The sequence below is a fragment of the Branchiostoma lanceolatum genome, chromosome 5, assembly GCF_035083965.1.
Source record: "Branchiostoma lanceolatum isolate klBraLanc5 chromosome 5, klBraLanc5.hap2, whole genome shotgun sequence".
Classification (NCBI taxonomy): domain Eukaryota; kingdom Metazoa; phylum Chordata; class Leptocardii; order Amphioxiformes; family Branchiostomatidae; genus Branchiostoma; species Branchiostoma lanceolatum.
The window spans coordinates 17,452,516-17,468,690 of record NC_089726.1 but is presented as its reverse complement, the minus strand read 5'-3'; the positions used below and the strand labels follow the sequence as shown (position 1 = coordinate 17,468,690).

Sequence of the window (16,175 nt, the reverse complement as noted above, 5' to 3'; positions counted from 1 at the left end):
CGCAGTGGTTTTAAGTTTGCGGCAGCGCTATAGTCATAAAAAGTTACAGTATTGGACAAAAATGTTTGCGGTGGCTTTAAGTTCGCGTTGAAATGGTCGCTGCGAAAACCGTGAACATAAAACCACCGCGAATATTTCTGCATTTACATTATGTGTTATGACAATGTAAAGGTATGCAGTACATTTTGCACAGTTGAGAATATCTTCTTGTTAAACCTTTAGCACACTGAAGTAGCTGTTTGGCTAGCTACCAATTCTCTATTGGTTACTGGGTAAGGCAGCAGGGAGAATGTTAAAAGGCTGGAATAAATAGGATTACACATGTCTCCAAGCAGATGTTGTAAGGGAGGGTCATAACCTATTATACATGTATCATAATGATTTATGCATAATGCACACACAACCCTTTCTTTTTGTTACAATTTTCCTTCCAATATCTGCTTGGAAATTGAGAAAGGAAACCACCAAACCATTCATACAAAATAAAATCAAAGAATGCAGTAGATAAAAAAAAGACTCTTAAACCAATTATACATGTATTCATTGTGTTATTGATAAACAATAATATCTCATGGACAATTCACGCCGAGGTACTGTAATGTGGGTAGTTTATGATAAACACTCAGGAAAAACCATAATTCCCAATTCTGAACCTTACATTCAAATATTCGAAGGGAAAATGTTGAGTCAAAGATTGTTTAACCTTTAAGCCGTTTTCAGCTGGAAGGGGGTTAAATTGTAATACTACGACAACAAAACGGACGATAGTTCTAACAACAGCATTGCCATTATATCATGCTTGGACCATACTTACAGGTTTGAGACTTTGCGCAAGCGAAACCTGTTTATGTTTATGTCACATGTTCTACCTTTTTTATTAGGTGACAATCTTCTACATCTTTTAACATGAGAGGAAAATTTGATAAATCTGTTGAGGTCTTTACACATGTAGTATATTTCACAAGTTGTGTACTGTTGCCTGGGACAGTTATGAGACTAAGAGCTGTTTCAGGGCCATTTCCACTGGCCCTCCGGTGGTTCTGACACCAGAGGTTCCCACGCTTTCCAGTCCGCCATCTTCCTGGCTAGCGACAGCTCACCCTCAGCCTGGAAATGGGAGGAAAACAAAGAATGATCTTTAAAAATATTCTTGTATAATTATTCTCATCAAGATTATTTAGGGAGGAACCAAACAGAATTTGTTCGACTTTTGTGATGCGCAACGACATGTATATAGACTGATCCCGAAGCCACGCCCCCTGTTCTATTTGGAACACCTCCGTCAAAAACAGCGCTTGGCGAACAAGAATGGCTGCCGCTGCTTAGCTGACAAATAATGGGGACTGACTTCGGTTGAGCTTTTATTGCTCTGAAACCCTTTTACTATTTTTAGAGCGGGCCAGAGAAAAAGGCAATGACTTCTTTGTTGAAGGCTACATCCACCGAGTAGAGTTGTTTGAGGAGGGGGTGGATGTAGTTGCTATGAGAGTGTAATGTTTTTGGTTAATGCAGAAGCGGGAAGCGCTGCATAGCATTACCTTGTTATTGGGCAGGTGAGCCCCTTTGCTGACAAGCAGCAGATGCACGTGTAAAGCAATTTGCGTATATCGACAGCATCGGCCTATCATGACAGATGGCAGACTTCACCCCCTTATCCATACGGCAACCATTGGAGTCCCACAGACAAAAGCCAAAAACAATACTGCAATACACTTCAAAGGGGTGAAGTAAGAACACTATTTGATGTCTGTCAGAAGAGAGTAACTCTAATTTTACAATCTACTGTATGCAGAAATGTTTGCGGTGCTTTTATGTTCACTGTTTTCCAGTAAGCTCTTCGCCACAAACTTAAAACTACCGCAAATTTTTTTGCCCTCCTATCCCCTTCTCTACAATTGTCTCAAACATGAACTTGAAACCACAGCGAACACTCAATTTTCTCCCTACCCGAAATTAAAACCACGCAAACTTAAATGCATTTACAGTATATAGATGTTGTTTTACCTGTATGATGACCTGCTCAATCTGACCACAGTTGATTTTCTTTTCTAGTTCAGCCACATCAGGAACCTAACAGAAAGGTTGAATGACAGATGTAATCATATAAAGTTAACTTGATATGAGGATGAACTTGATATGTTTTGCCTCAATATGTTGGTATGTACAAACATAAGTTTTTGAATACAAAACAAATCTTCCGTTATTGTTTTGGAATGTATTGACAAACATCCGAAAATAATTTCATCAGGTTGGTAGAATATAGGGTATAGGAGATTCTTTTTACACAACCAGGTAATCTCACCTGCTAACGTTTCGGTGTCTGTCAGACACCTTCTTCAGAGCTTCTGACTGGAGCACTGCTTCTCAGCGCCACCTACACCGGCTACTTATAGCGGTGAGAAGTAGTAACTCCAGTCAGAAGCTCTGATGAAGGTGTCTGACAGACACCAAAATGTCAGCAGGTGAGATTACCTGGTTGTGTAAAAAGAATCTCCTACACCCTGTATTGACAAACAGTATTTGACAAAGCTTGTTGACAACTTACTGTTTTGACCAGTTCGAATCTGTCGTTAATGATGCCCTCAGTGTGTGTTCTGTAGGCGGCGTCCTTAGGCAGCTTCTCCAGGGCAGCCAGGGTCTTGGTGTACAAGACACGTAAAGCCTACAGGAACAAAGTTATACTTCATACACATTTGTCTGCAGTTCACACTCATTCTGCTAGGTTATGCTGCTACTCACTCATGTTTAAACCATGTCAAGGTTTGACAAGGAGCAATGAGAAACGCTCCCAAACACATTTTAGCAAAGCACCTGAGGTTGAAGCACCAGAGAGTACAAGATAGGCAAGAAGCACATAGCTAGTAAAAGACAGCAACTTGGGATCAAGTCTAGCGGAGAAATAGACAAACAAGGACAACAACAACAGCATTAAACTACTGTAGCACAGGTCATGTCTCAAGCGGTAAGCTGTCTGGCTTCTTCACCATATCGTGGATTAAATTCCACACGTCCAGAAGACAGAACTTTGAGTCCCACTGGCACAACAGTTTTTGGGAGCTTCAGGCATTAGCCTCAGGTGCCAAACACACTTATCAAGACGAGTAGGGGTGATTCCGTATGCTTGGCACAGCACTAGTACTTCTACCTACATGTACTTGAAAAATAAGGCTTCGCCTCAGTTGAGGATGACTGCTTTTTGAATGATATCTTTTTATAAAATTGTTGTAATACAGATTTAGATGTATAGATGTAAATGTGAAAATGTGAATAATGTAAAACATATAGAAGAGACTCACCAAGTGTGGATCTTTGGCAACTCCCATGCCAGTCAGGCCGGTGGTAGCCTGTGGGTCACAACATACATTTGTGTGATCTATCAACAGTACAGTTAACATTACATATCAATTATAAGTAATGAATACTAATACTCGATATTCATTCAAATTATAACATAATAATAAGTTTATTGCAATTTCTTGCCGGGAGGCCTTTATTTATTCATCTATTTATTAATCTTTAGGGTGGTCCCTTCAGTTAACATTGTAATTAACTGACTTCCAAGGGAGCCCTTATTAATATTAGTCTTAGTTTTTACGGTTATACTGATTAACTGAACAAAACCCGCTGTGGGGCATCGTGTCAATGGTAAACGAGGTGCACGGCTAATTACAAGTACATGTAACATGAGAGGACGGACAGACAATGGGTTACAAAATAGCATGTGACTATTCACAATTTAGCATGCATCTAATCTAGTCTAAATAAATTATGTCACTAAAATTTTAACTTATATTAAATTTATGGAATGAACAAAGAAACATGAAAATAGAACATAACTGTAATCGCATGTATGACTAACTAGACAAATGATTACCTGGTGAATAAGAGACATCTAATCTCAAAACGCTGAGGTTGTAACAAGACTTCTAAATAAAAGATTATGTAAGGAACGATCCACTGAGTTTTCACCGGTACTGCCCCCCTCCCCCCTTCCACCGCAAAGGTCACGCAGAGAACTTACGATTTTGCCAACGATATTACATCTCAGGCAAACTTATACAATTGAGTGTTACTTCTGTGTAATCAACTATTCATAGACGTACTTAATGAGAATAAAAGTGACTAAAAGAAGTAAATATTCCGACCTTTGCGCTGAAGAATCTTCGTCCTACCGTCCTTACCAACCCTGCCATGGTGGAACTGATAAAATAAGAAGAGAAAGATTCGCGTCCGCAAATTCACACCAAAAGAGTTTCGTTTTTTGCCCTTAAAATCATATCAAATTATTTATTCTTTACCAATTGATAGTATTTTAATAGTAATAAGCAACTAAGTAAATAGTTTGAAGATTTTGATACAAATGGATCATTGTAAGATATACAAATTCGTGGTCACTAATGTAGTGCTATTGATCTGAGGTCAAACCGAATGGCCATTGCGCGCGGCTCTTGAATAGCAGACGGGTGGACGAAAGATCACGGATATATTCCGGATGTTTTGAGATATTTCATAGTTCTTGGAGCAAATCTTGGCATTTATGAATGTGATGTGTACTATTTCGTTACTTCTCTAGCAGCGGTTTATCTCTGATAGCACAGGTTTGTGAGTAAACTTCCTTTTTTTCCATGTTGATCTCAACATATTTGTAAATTTTCTCCAAAATCATCTTTCTCAGTTTTCAGGGGAAGAAGTTAACGTTTTTCATACATACGATTTTAGGAAGAAATGTGTTTTAGAAGTCTTTGAAATCATATGCAACATTCAATTTATTCCAATATTTAGCTGGTTTTATTTAAGTGGACTGTTTGATAATTTTGATCCTCCTATATACTACTAGTAACGTTATACCTGGGCATACCCCAAAGATCTGTATCCTGTGTAAATGTGTCCAGCTATGTAACATCCCCTCTGAAGCGCTGAAACCACTTTCCAGAAGTTAGGGTGAGTGATAACGTCCAAGAATCAAACTCTCGACCCTCAGGTCCAAAGGTAGGGTTGCTCACCCCTAGACCATGTACTAATGTATGCACACTATGGTATTACAAGGATATAGGAAACATAGCCTAGCATCACATGACTATTTCCAGTATTGGTCAAATTTCCTTTCATAAGTTTAGTACAAGGGCAGGGGATTGATCCCAACCTACCCGTGTTCTTTACACCAATTTGCATGCTACTGGTAGGGGTTGCAGTCCTTCGGATTGGAGGTTAAGCCGGAGATCTCGTGTTTGAGAACGAACCCCACCTCAAGAAATTATGCTAAAAGAACTCACCACACATTCTCTTTTCAATTAAGAGTAAGGTTCTATCCCGGTGTAAGTGGATCAGATAGTATTACAGTATCATCATCATCGTCATCAAGGTTTTCCCCCAGATGACCCTGCGAGGGGCAAAGAAGGGGGGGGGAGGTCCCAGGTGAAGCGGGCAGGCCTCCAGCCTGGCACGGAAGGACTCAAGGGTGGGAGCCGTCACTACCGTGCCAGGCTCTAGTATTACTAGTACTAGTAGTAGTCGGGTCATCCGCATGTTGTATTGATGGTGTGTTAAGCCTTGGACAATACAAACAAACAAACAAACAAACGTTTCTCCACAGGACGATGAAGGACACTGTACAGAATGTCATGGCGGGATTCTGCGTAGGAGCCGTCAGTGTGGGTGTGGCTGTCGTTGTCGCACACCGTCTCCGATGGGTGCACTTTGCTGCTGTCGAGAGTGGAACCAATCACAAGCCAGCACCAGAACGAGGCTCCGCGCGATCGGTATCCGAGGTTGAAGGTAGCAACACAACCTTGTGGGTTGAAAACCCTGTACACTGTAAATCTCAAAGTGATTTTATGTTCGCACTAGGGGTGGATACCGGTCCAGCTTAATAAGGTCCAAGGCCAAGTTTAGGTCCAGAGATTTAGGTTCAGGTCCGGACCTGAACCTGATCCAGTCTAGTTGATGTTTTGTTTTATTAAACCAATATTAAGCATAGAGAATTAAGACTGACATGCATGACTAGAAAAGTTTCTTGGTTGGAAGACTTTCAAGACAAACCAGTATTTGATATTTGAATGTTGCACATATTTTAAATGCCTTTTTTGTCAAAGGGGAGACTAAAACACTTTTTATCAAACAAAATAGACAAATATGTTTGTACTGTGTTCATTTTTTTTTGGACTCAGGTTTTCGGCTTTCAGGTTTTTTGGACTTGGTTCTTGGATGCTATACAGGTCCAAATCAGGTCAAGCGAACCGGTATCCACCCCTAGTTCGCACCTTTCACAGTGACCCCTCACTTTTTACATCAAGAACATGCATACGCTATCATGTGTAATGTGTTACTACGGCTGTTTCAGGGCTTTCTCCAGGACCCGTCCCTCCGTCCGGGGACAGAATTTTGCTTGTCGTGATGGAAAAATATTCCCTTCATCCATTCCAAAATCTGAAGTTTATGACATGAAATTGATGAAAATGCATTTTTGTAAACTCTAAATGACAGATTTAACAGCAGAAATTGACAACATGGGCTCCCGAACAATGAGTGGGATGGAAAAAAATCTAAAGCTTGAAACAGCCCTGGGTTGTTTCAGCCAAAAACTTAAAACCCCACAAACAACTAGTACTCCTTTCCCCTTCTACTGGGTCTCCATAAATTTACTGTAAATTCAGAAATGCTCGCAGTGGTTTTATGTTCGCGGTTTTCACGGTGAACTCTTCAGCGCAAGCTTAGAATCACCGCCAAACTTTTCCCCTACTATGACTGTAGCACTACTATTTTTTTTAAACACGAACTTAAAACCACCGCAAACACGGCATTTACAATTACAGTATATCAATTTTCAGTACATGACACACTGTCTACCAATCATGTTATGAAATGTAGAGCTCTAAAATCTTTATTTAACATTCAAATTGACAGGCGCAACACAAGTCATCCAAGCGGAGGACGTTTTGAGCCGGGAGTCGGCGCAGGCGCTGAACGAGGCGCGGGAAACCATCCTGACCCTCAGGGCGCTGGGCGGAGCAGACCAAGTCACCGAGGACGTGGGGGGGACCAGCATCAACTCCGCAGAGAGTCAGAACATTCTCAACCTCCTGTACAACATTGCAGAGGACCAGGCTAGGAAAGGTTTGTGACTTTTGTAGATCTCATTTATATGAGATTCCGACATCACTAGTCAGCTGTAGATATCTCAGGGCTCGAAATAGTGGGTTTATGTGCACCTGTGTGCACCCAAAATTGGAGCTGTGCACCTAATTTTTGACTGTAGGTGCACCAGTACACCTAGATATTTTTGTAGGCTATGTATAAGGTAAGGGTACTATTGTACACTAGTATACAGAAAATACTCTTGAAATGTAAGTATCAGAAAAAGTAAAACAACCTTTTGTTGTATTCTATTTGATGTATTACTTGTTTGAAATTGTGAAGTTAGCTATAGAATTACAGATTGTAGTTCTTAAGAGCATTAAACTTTGTAATTTTGTTTTGCTAACATTCAATTTATTTTATGTGATGCACCCCAAATTCTTTCTGTGCACTTAATTTTTTTGGTTGGGTGCACCAGTGCACCTATTTCAAAAAATGAATTTTGTACTGCTTCTCGATGCTATAAGTAGCAGATGTAGGTGGCGCTTTTGCGTCGAGAACCAGGCCTCGAAATAGTGGGTGCATGTGCACCTGTGTGCACCCAAAATTGGAGCTGTGCACCTAATTTTTGACTGGGTACACCAGTGCACCTAGATATTTTGGTAGGCTATAAGGTAAGGGTACTATTGTACACTAGTATACAGAAAATACTCTTGAAATGTAAGTATCTTGACTTACGTGACTTACTTGACTTTTAGACAGAATAGCTAAAATTACCCTTCGTTGTATTCTACTTGATGTATCTACATGTAGTTAGCTATAGAATTACGGATTGTAGTTCTTAAGAGTGTTGGTAATTTTGTTTTGCTGACATTCAACTTTATTTTATGTGGTGCACCCCAAAATTTTTCTGTGCACCTTAATTTTTTTGTTGGGTGCTTCCAAAAATGAATTTCGAGCCCTGAGAACACAATCCCAAACGTAGCTAAGCTTGTCCTGTAACAGATGACTGTGTTCATTGTTTTCCTCAGAGGGCTATGTCCACAGAGGGATCACCTGTAACATCTGTAGCAACAGCCCTGTCTGTGGCACCAGGTACAAGGTATGCACCGAGTTTATCATTATGAATTAAATGACCTTGTTAATACTGCAATGTACATTGTAGCAATAGCAGTTCAGTATACAGCACATGTATTGCTAAAAAAACTTTGGTTCCTCTGCTTTTTTTTAGTTGTTATACCTCAGTCAGTCGGTTTTGGGGCTGTATTTTTTTCCACTGGGTAGTTTTGGGGCTTGAGTCGACCCCCCCTCCCCCCTTTGAATTCCGACTTAAAATCACCCTTAGTCTCGGCAAAAAAATATGCCGGATCCAAGCTGTAATCAACCAGTGTGAACTCCCCGGACAGAGCCGTGCAGAAGAGCGGTGTGAAGACTAGCCGACTGTTGCCCTGTGTCACCCTGGCGGCAGTATAATCAATACTGGATACTACTAGTACTGCCAGTGCTGGATACTACTACAAGCTGTAATCATGAAAACATTGACAGGGCCCAGTCATCACATTGCTATAGTTTTGATGCCATATTTTTTTCACTCCTTTGTTTGTATATATTGAAATGTTTATTCCCCCCCCAGTGTGGAAACTGTGTCGACTATGACGTCTGTGAAAGATGTGAACCGTTGGACATCCACGACAAGAGTCACATGTTCATCAAGATCACCATCCCCCTCCCACCCCTGGCCAGTCCACGCGCAGCCTTGTTTAAACCACTCTTCACAGGTCAGCCAGTATGAATATATTTTTGTGTATGATTGTGGTAAGCGTACAAAATTTTAGTGTTTATACTTGTTTCATTATACAATGTAATCAATTTCGCAAAAGTTTTCAAAATCTACATACAATGTAATTCAGTTGTATAGTTCTGTATTCTACTGCAAGTTGCTTAGATATTGATTGATTGATTGATTGATTGATTACAAAATTTAATTAATCAATCAACTAATTGATTTTTAGTGGATGTTCAGTCAAGTTCCCTATATCATTTGAAGCATGCATACCTCTATATTACATGTATAACACATTTACTTATTTTTGCAGGGATGCTGTCCTTTCACATGTAGCTTCAGCAATGTTTTTTTGTGTTTTTCCAGGTTCCACTGCCAGAGACCACAGTCTCCAGCCTATCTCATGGAGTCATGTTAAAAGACTACAGAAAATCACTCACTGTAGGTTTTAATGTAGATCTTGGTTATGTATTTCAAGTTAATTGTTCAGTTAATTAACCTTCTTCCCACTATGGTTGTATCAATGCACCACATTTGAATCAGTTTTTTTAATTTTTATTAGCAGGGTTAGATTTGTTGCGGACATTGGGCTTGAGAAAATTTTTGAGGTGGAATTGGTAATGATATTCTAGACGTAAGAAGCAAATATTTTGAAATCTTGTAATTGCCCATATAAATCATGATTTATGATTAACTCAAAATAAATTTGTGTCTTTTAAACTGTGTACTAGTATTCTGCAAACTGTTGTGTGTGTTACCGAACTGGTTGCTGTGTTCACTGTGACATGGTTTCAGCCTTTTCAGGTCAATCAACTTATAATTCAATTACCTGACAGCAGGAATTCCCATGCAGCTAGAACTATAATATAATTTCTTATGTCGCCATGTTCAAATTTTGCATACAACAACAGAAGGGTGTCTGTTTTACACAAACGTGTGTGTTAATTGGATAATGCTATTATTGTTGAACATGATCAGAAAATGTTATATTTTGGTGTCATGATCTCTCCCTACCTTAGTCGATCACTTTGAGCTGGAGGCGTTGTATGAACAGTACCGCTGTCTGTGTGATCAGGACGCGGTCATCAAGAGAGACACCTTCAACTTCTGCCTCGGTCCGCTGGGTACCCTCAACAACCTGGTACTGGACAGGCTATGGCAGGTACAGCTCTGTTTATCTCTTATTGTTTATTTGTTTGTTTGTGTCATAGAACCAGTAAACCAGTCCATGCTGGACACAACAGTTCCGTAGCTAGAGTTTGTAAAGTGCTGTACAGGGGTTCATCTAAATCAGGAAAGAGGGGCGCTGCACCCTCTTGTTTCAGCCCAGTGCCCCCTTGTCGAATTCAGATTTTAGCTTAATATCCAGCATACAGCCTTCACTCAGCAATCCATTCTTCCATAAATACAATGTGCATAGAATTCGCTCCATCGCTTGTGTGTGCACCCTCTTTTTCAATTTTTTCTAGAAAAATCCCTGCTGTATATAGAGGACTGTGCCCTCATTCAAACTTGTATCGAGAATGTGGTGGGTTCCCTTATATGCTCCACATGCTCAACATATGACTCAATCCTCAAACAAAGTCTGTTTTCAACTTGGTTCATTCTGAAATAGGACAAACGTTCCGGTTCCAGATTTCCAGTGATATACTGTAAATGCACTTAATAATATTATAATAAGTTCACATGGTTTTTATTTTGCGCTAAGAGGAAAATGGAGTCAGTGTTTGTGGTGGTTTTAATTTCGCGGCAGTTCTATAGTCACACACTGCCACAGTATTGGACAAAAATGTTTGTGGTGGTTTTATTTCGCGGTAAAACAGTTGCTGCAAAAAACGTGAACATAAAACCACCGCAAATATTTCTGCATTTACAGTAATTGTAAGACAGAATTGCTAGTAATAAAGACAAAGACAATCCAGGTATGTTCGACCAAACTTCAGTCTCAGATGTTTTTATATTGAGTTTCAAATGTATAACTTTGACTTTCAGTTCTACGACTTTAACGACGACGGAGTCATTGACTTTGATGATTTTGCCAAAGGCCTGTCTGTGCTGGTGAAGGGTACTCAAGAGGAAAAGACCAGATGTGAGTAGTTTCTATTTTTTGGACCATTGTAAATTTCTAGGAATTTTATCTTCATGCATCATCAATACAATATGATAATATTGTAATATTAAAAAAATGTTCTAACTTGAACCCTATGTATTTCTTTGTTCAGAAATCAGTTATTATAAGAGTCTCAGAGTGTTTAAGTTTTCACAAGATTTTGGTAAGAACGCATACCAAGTTTTTGGTATGTGTATGCATACAAAGTTAGTACATGTTAAGTGTGCAGTGAACAGACAAAAACAGACTTCAGTATGCCTGCTTTATTACATGATGATGCCGTATGCTTTGTGCTAATCATAGAAAAAAACAATGTGGAAATGGTAAAATGGAGGACTTATTATAACCCATTCTTTACTTCCCACTCCAGTTGCATTCCAGGGTTATGACATAGAGAAGAAAAACTCACTCAGCAGAGAAAATCTGACTAAGCTCTTAAAGGTAAACTGACTCCTTGTTTCTATGTAAATTTTGGTGCAAATTTTCGCTTTTTCTTTCCTCTTTTCTGCTTCAAATTTGTGTATTTATCGTTTTCTCTCTCAGCACATACATTTGATACTCCATGTGTATTAAAGCTTCTTTGGTCCGTAATTTCAACATAATTAATTTGCAGTGTGACTTTTCTCAACATAGAAGATGATATCACACTCTAAATCTAATGACTTTTATGTATAAGCTCCTACAATGTGTCAGCTTCATTTTTGAATGTCGCGTTTATCCACCCTCTTTTCTGCAGGCATATTTCCAGGTTTCCATTGAGCTCGTAAGAGACGTGGTCAAGGCATGTGAAGAAGAGATGGTATGAAGCTTTTAGTTTAAATTTCCGTTTACCCTCTCTGAAAGGCATCTTCCAAAATACAAATGTACATTCAAATCAGTATGTGAGATAGAAAAAGGGAATCTCCAAGTAGATGTTGGGGTAGGATATTGTAGAGTTTTCAGGCCAGCTGGCTTTTCTATTGTTTTCCGACTGTCTGAAAAGCCAGTCGGTCAGAAACATTGCGATTTCTACCCCAACATCTGCTTGGAGATTAAGAAAAAGGGTGAAATTTTAGGATGTCAGAAAAGAATGTAAGCATTTTTAAAGATTTATTCTGTATTTTTAGTTTGTAGTTGACCGTACAAAAGTCACTGTACTTCTTGTTGCGTCAATCAAGATTCTTGTTCTTGTCATACCTTAACTGCTTCTGTACAGCATCTTTAGAGCGAGTTTCTCCTTTGCAGATGTTAAACTTTGATGATAGCCAGGGCAAGCCTGTGTCAGCCTTGTTCAACGCTCCCATCCCGTCTAACACTGGTCAGCAGGGCAGGATGGTGAACGGAAAGCCACCCATTCCCGGGAACCCTGGAGCCACGTATGCAAATTTTTTCCCTGCCCTTTTGCTCAGAAAGACCTCCTCCTACAGTATTATATACATGCCATTCCTACTCTGCTACTAGAACAGGGACACTTCAGTCAGACAGAGTAGGAAACTTGAGTTTGCTGATCCTTTGTTGCAATATATATGCCTAGATTACATTGTATATGTATGGTAAACGTTACAGTGGACATGCGTGGTGGAGGCCAAAGATGGAAATATCTTTAGTTTGTAGTGCCAACTTAAAATCCTTGAAACCCTTTCTTTTCCTTGAAAATTTGGGCCCAATCTTAGACTTTTTTGGTTAGAAAGAACAGGTAGGGTCTGAGCTTTCCTATTTTGGTTCAGTTCACCAGATTAGTTGGCGTAAGAACATATGTGAGAAGTTTGGTCAGACCTGCCCTGAGCGGATGAATACAGCCGAAATCTGGGTCAAATGTAAGGTTTGTTTACTTCCGGGATCTGTACTCGTCGTTTGAGCTGGATAACAGCCTGTTTTCTTTGGGTAAGTACTTTCCCATGGTGTCGTTTTAGTGCTTCTTATGCTTATCTGCAATGAGGACATTCCACTATAACGTCTACCCTGTATTGTGAATCCTGGTTCTGTGCTCTTGTAAACTTTGAATATACTGAACTCTCACCATGAAAATTGTAAACATAAAACCACAGCAAACGTTTTGCAATTTACTGTATTTTTCCTTGTTACAGGAAGAACATGTGGCCTGTCATGGAGGCCATGTCCCAGGATGCTATAGAGGAGATGGTCGACAACGTCTTTAAGGATGCCAAGCTTGAACTAGGAGACAGGTTAGAGAAGAAAACCTTCTTTTCATTACAAAAATATAAGTTACAATTATATGACATAAGTAATTAAAATACAGTACGATTTGTTAACTGTAACTTAATTTTAGCTCATTTAACGTTCACTAGTTAACCGCTAAAATTTCATCATAGTAAATATTTGATCACTAACATTTGAGACAGTGATGTTTGTTCCCACTGTTAGAATTAAGCGCTGTGACCTACTCTATTTTCCCCAACCGTTAAATTTTCCTGCCGCTATATTTAAGTGATTTACAGTATGTGCAATAATATGACAGAAACAGATCTTGAATGTATGACAACTCAGTGACACGTTAGCAGGGCTGTCTCCAGAACCCGTACTCCGTCTGTCCCGAGACGAAAATGCTTCATGGAACGGAAGAAAATTTCAGCTGTCCATCAAAAAATTATGATCTTCGTGGCATGAAATTGATGAAACTGTATTTTTGTAAGCTTGAAATGGCCGATTTAACAACGAAAATTGAAAACATGGGCTCCCAAACAATAACTTAATAATAATTTAAAGCTAGAGATAGACAGCCCTGCATGTTAGTCATAGCTACTTCTTAACTAACATTTGTAACAATACTTTGTTGCCTTTCAGGATGTCGTACCAGGCATTCAAGGAGCTGAGCACGATAGACAGTTCTCTGATGTCGTGGTTCGACGCTCTCGGCACCGTGTTCTAGCAGAGAACGCAAACCTACAGACCCAAGGTCGCCAGCAACAGACACATCTACACTCACAGGCCACTAGACCACTAGCACTGGTGCCACATGGTAGCCTGAGTACCAGCCTCCGTAGTGACCGCTGGCTCAATTCTTGTCGCTTGATAACCACGGAATGGAGCCAGCGGTCACTACAGAGGCTGGTACTCAGGCTAGCCACAGGGTATTGCCACAGGGTATTGTGTCTCCACAAAACCCCTTCAGACCCCCACTTGGAAAGGGTTTCATACCTGACTCCAAAGTATAGCGTTATCATTATATACAGTAAAACTGGTGTTTTTTGTAGCCACCACTCAAGGGACTTACCAACAGTGGTCACTATATAGACAGGTGGTCACTATAGAGAGGATTCCTTAGCTGGTCATACCAATTGGTCAGTCAAAGGGACCACCAACAAGTGGTCAGTATGTAGAGATGGTCACTATTACAGGTTTGACTGTACGTCTGTCTACCATAACATCTAAGCATAGACAATCTTAAGAAAACTTGCAGTGTTAAGAAAAAACAGTAAGATGTACAAGTACAGTAAAATATATTTGAAGAAGTATTACAGAGATGTATAGAATCAGGACCTATTTTTTCACACAGTTGTCAAGAATTATTGTCAGACGAGTCATGTTTATTTTTTTCATTTTCTGAGTTGTTGTGTTGTTGACCAGCTATGTCATAAAACTATGCAAGTATACATTGATGTACAGTTTGTGTGATGTGTATTTTATTGTCCAATACATGAGTTTACTTTCTCACAGACCACCAAACTGCTGTTTTACAGTAAATCCTGTAACACAAACAGTTACATTGTAAGTATTATGCAAAAGTGTGAACATTGCTATTGTTGATTGTCTTGAGATGAAGTAGGAAGTACTGTAGTCTGGGGGTGTCAATAGAAGGGGGAAAACGTGCACAAGCTACATGTATGCACATGACAGAAGAGAGTTGACATAAAAAGACAAATCCTCAAACAGTTGACCGCAGATATTGTAGAAACATGAAATCGTTTCTTTCTTTTGCATGGCAAAATATAATACCTTTGTTTGACATGAGTTCAGAGATGATTTAATTGCTGTTACATGTATAAGACACCATTGATTTGAATACAAATCTTTTTCCTGATACATGTGTAACGTTATTATATATGAAATGTCTGACTCATTGTATTTGTCTGAAATCTTAACTGCAGTACCAACCATTCTCGCTAGGTGTCCTAAATAAAGTCATGGCTATGCAGAATACAGTTTACTGATAGACCACCACCTCCCCGCGATCATTCTCAGTCATTAGTGGCCCGTAGTGCTTGCGCATCTCCGTCCCCAACCCCTGACCAGACCCCCTCTCCTCCTCCTCTTCCTTTGCAATCCATTCCAAAATACTGTCAATGGCGTTGTCGACTTGGGTTTTGTCCTTGCTGCAATGGATTTGTTCAAGGTTCCTGACCATGGTGCTGAACTGCAGTTCATCCCCGGAAAGGTAGGTGTCGTCCTCCCACAAGGTCTCCTCTTGGTTAACTGCGGGTGTGTCCTCTCCGTCTGTGTGAACGACGGTGTAAGACAGGGTGTGCGCCTCCACCGCCCGCCATCCCTGTCCCCACTTCACGATGCCGTACGTCTCCAACGCCCCCTTGCGGGATCCACACGCGAAGCACCGCCCGCCGTTGGGATGGATCACCATGCTGCGGCGCGCTGCGATGTGCAGGTGTTTGGTGGTGGCGCCAAACGGTCGTCCGCAGCTGACGCAAAACGTCGTGGTTGCCGGCAACTTTTCCCTGGTAAAAGTGTACTCACTTTCCTCCCAGTTTGGTCTCCTGAACGGTTTCATAACGGTCCAGGCCTCCTGCTCGTGAACCGTAGGGCTTGTTGTCCACGCCATAACTCTAGCTACTCATTCGATTATAAATGACTCAAAAGAAAGTCCTAATTTCGTACGCAACTGGTAATTAATGCTCACGGACGGTCACAGATTCAAAGAAGCCTCTACGTTGTTGTCCCTTGAGCAGCATGTATGATTTGAATTTAGCCTGATGTGACATTCAGTTCGAAGATTCTATATTCTAGTGTTCCAGATGACGAAATCTTTAACCCCAGTGCGCTCCTCCGATCATGAGCGACCTGTGCTGAACACTACCGCTGGTGCCAAATAACATCAACGCACAACTTCTTGTGTCAGTGGTGAACACTTTTTACACATAAACACATACAAACATTAAACACACACACATGATTCCAAATGTTAAAACAAAAGTCCGTAGGACACATACCTCCGTGAAATGCTGATCTAAATAGCTTGAGTCAAGTGTTCGATTT

At 40.3% G+C, this 16,175-nt stretch overlaps 2 protein-coding genes across 2 annotated transcripts; one reads left to right on the top strand and one right to left on the bottom strand.

Moving 5' to 3' along the window:
* Positions 1–519: 519 nt before the first annotated feature.
* Positions 520–4,258, bottom strand: LOC136435506 (NADH dehydrogenase [ubiquinone] 1 alpha subcomplex subunit 5-like). Its single transcript, XM_066429077.1, has 5 exons — positions 4,146–4,258; positions 3,297–3,344; positions 2,546–2,662; positions 2,005–2,070; positions 520–1,107 (listed from the first exon to the last, which is right to left on the bottom strand). The coding sequence occupies exons 1-5, from the start codon at positions 4,191–4,193 to the stop codon at positions 1,009–1,011; spliced, it is 378 nt and encodes a 125-aa protein (XP_066285174.1). The 5' UTR covers positions 4,194–4,258; the 3' UTR covers positions 520–1,008.
* A 607-nt stretch (positions 4,259–4,865) lies between these two features.
* Positions 4,866–14,988, top strand: LOC136435504 (uncharacterized). Its single transcript, XM_066429074.1, has 13 exons — positions 4,866–4,941; positions 5,594–5,775; positions 6,904–7,113; positions 8,106–8,176; positions 8,708–8,852; positions 9,224–9,298; positions 9,877–10,019; positions 10,850–10,946; positions 11,338–11,408; positions 11,704–11,766; positions 12,192–12,322; positions 13,034–13,132; positions 13,752–14,988. Exons 2-13 carry the CDS (start codon positions 5,598–5,600, stop codon positions 13,834–13,836), a joined length of 1,368 nt encoding a protein of 455 aa, XP_066285171.1. The 5' UTR covers positions 4,866–4,941; positions 5,594–5,597; the 3' UTR covers positions 13,837–14,988.
* Positions 14,989–16,175: the final 1,187 nt, after the last annotated feature.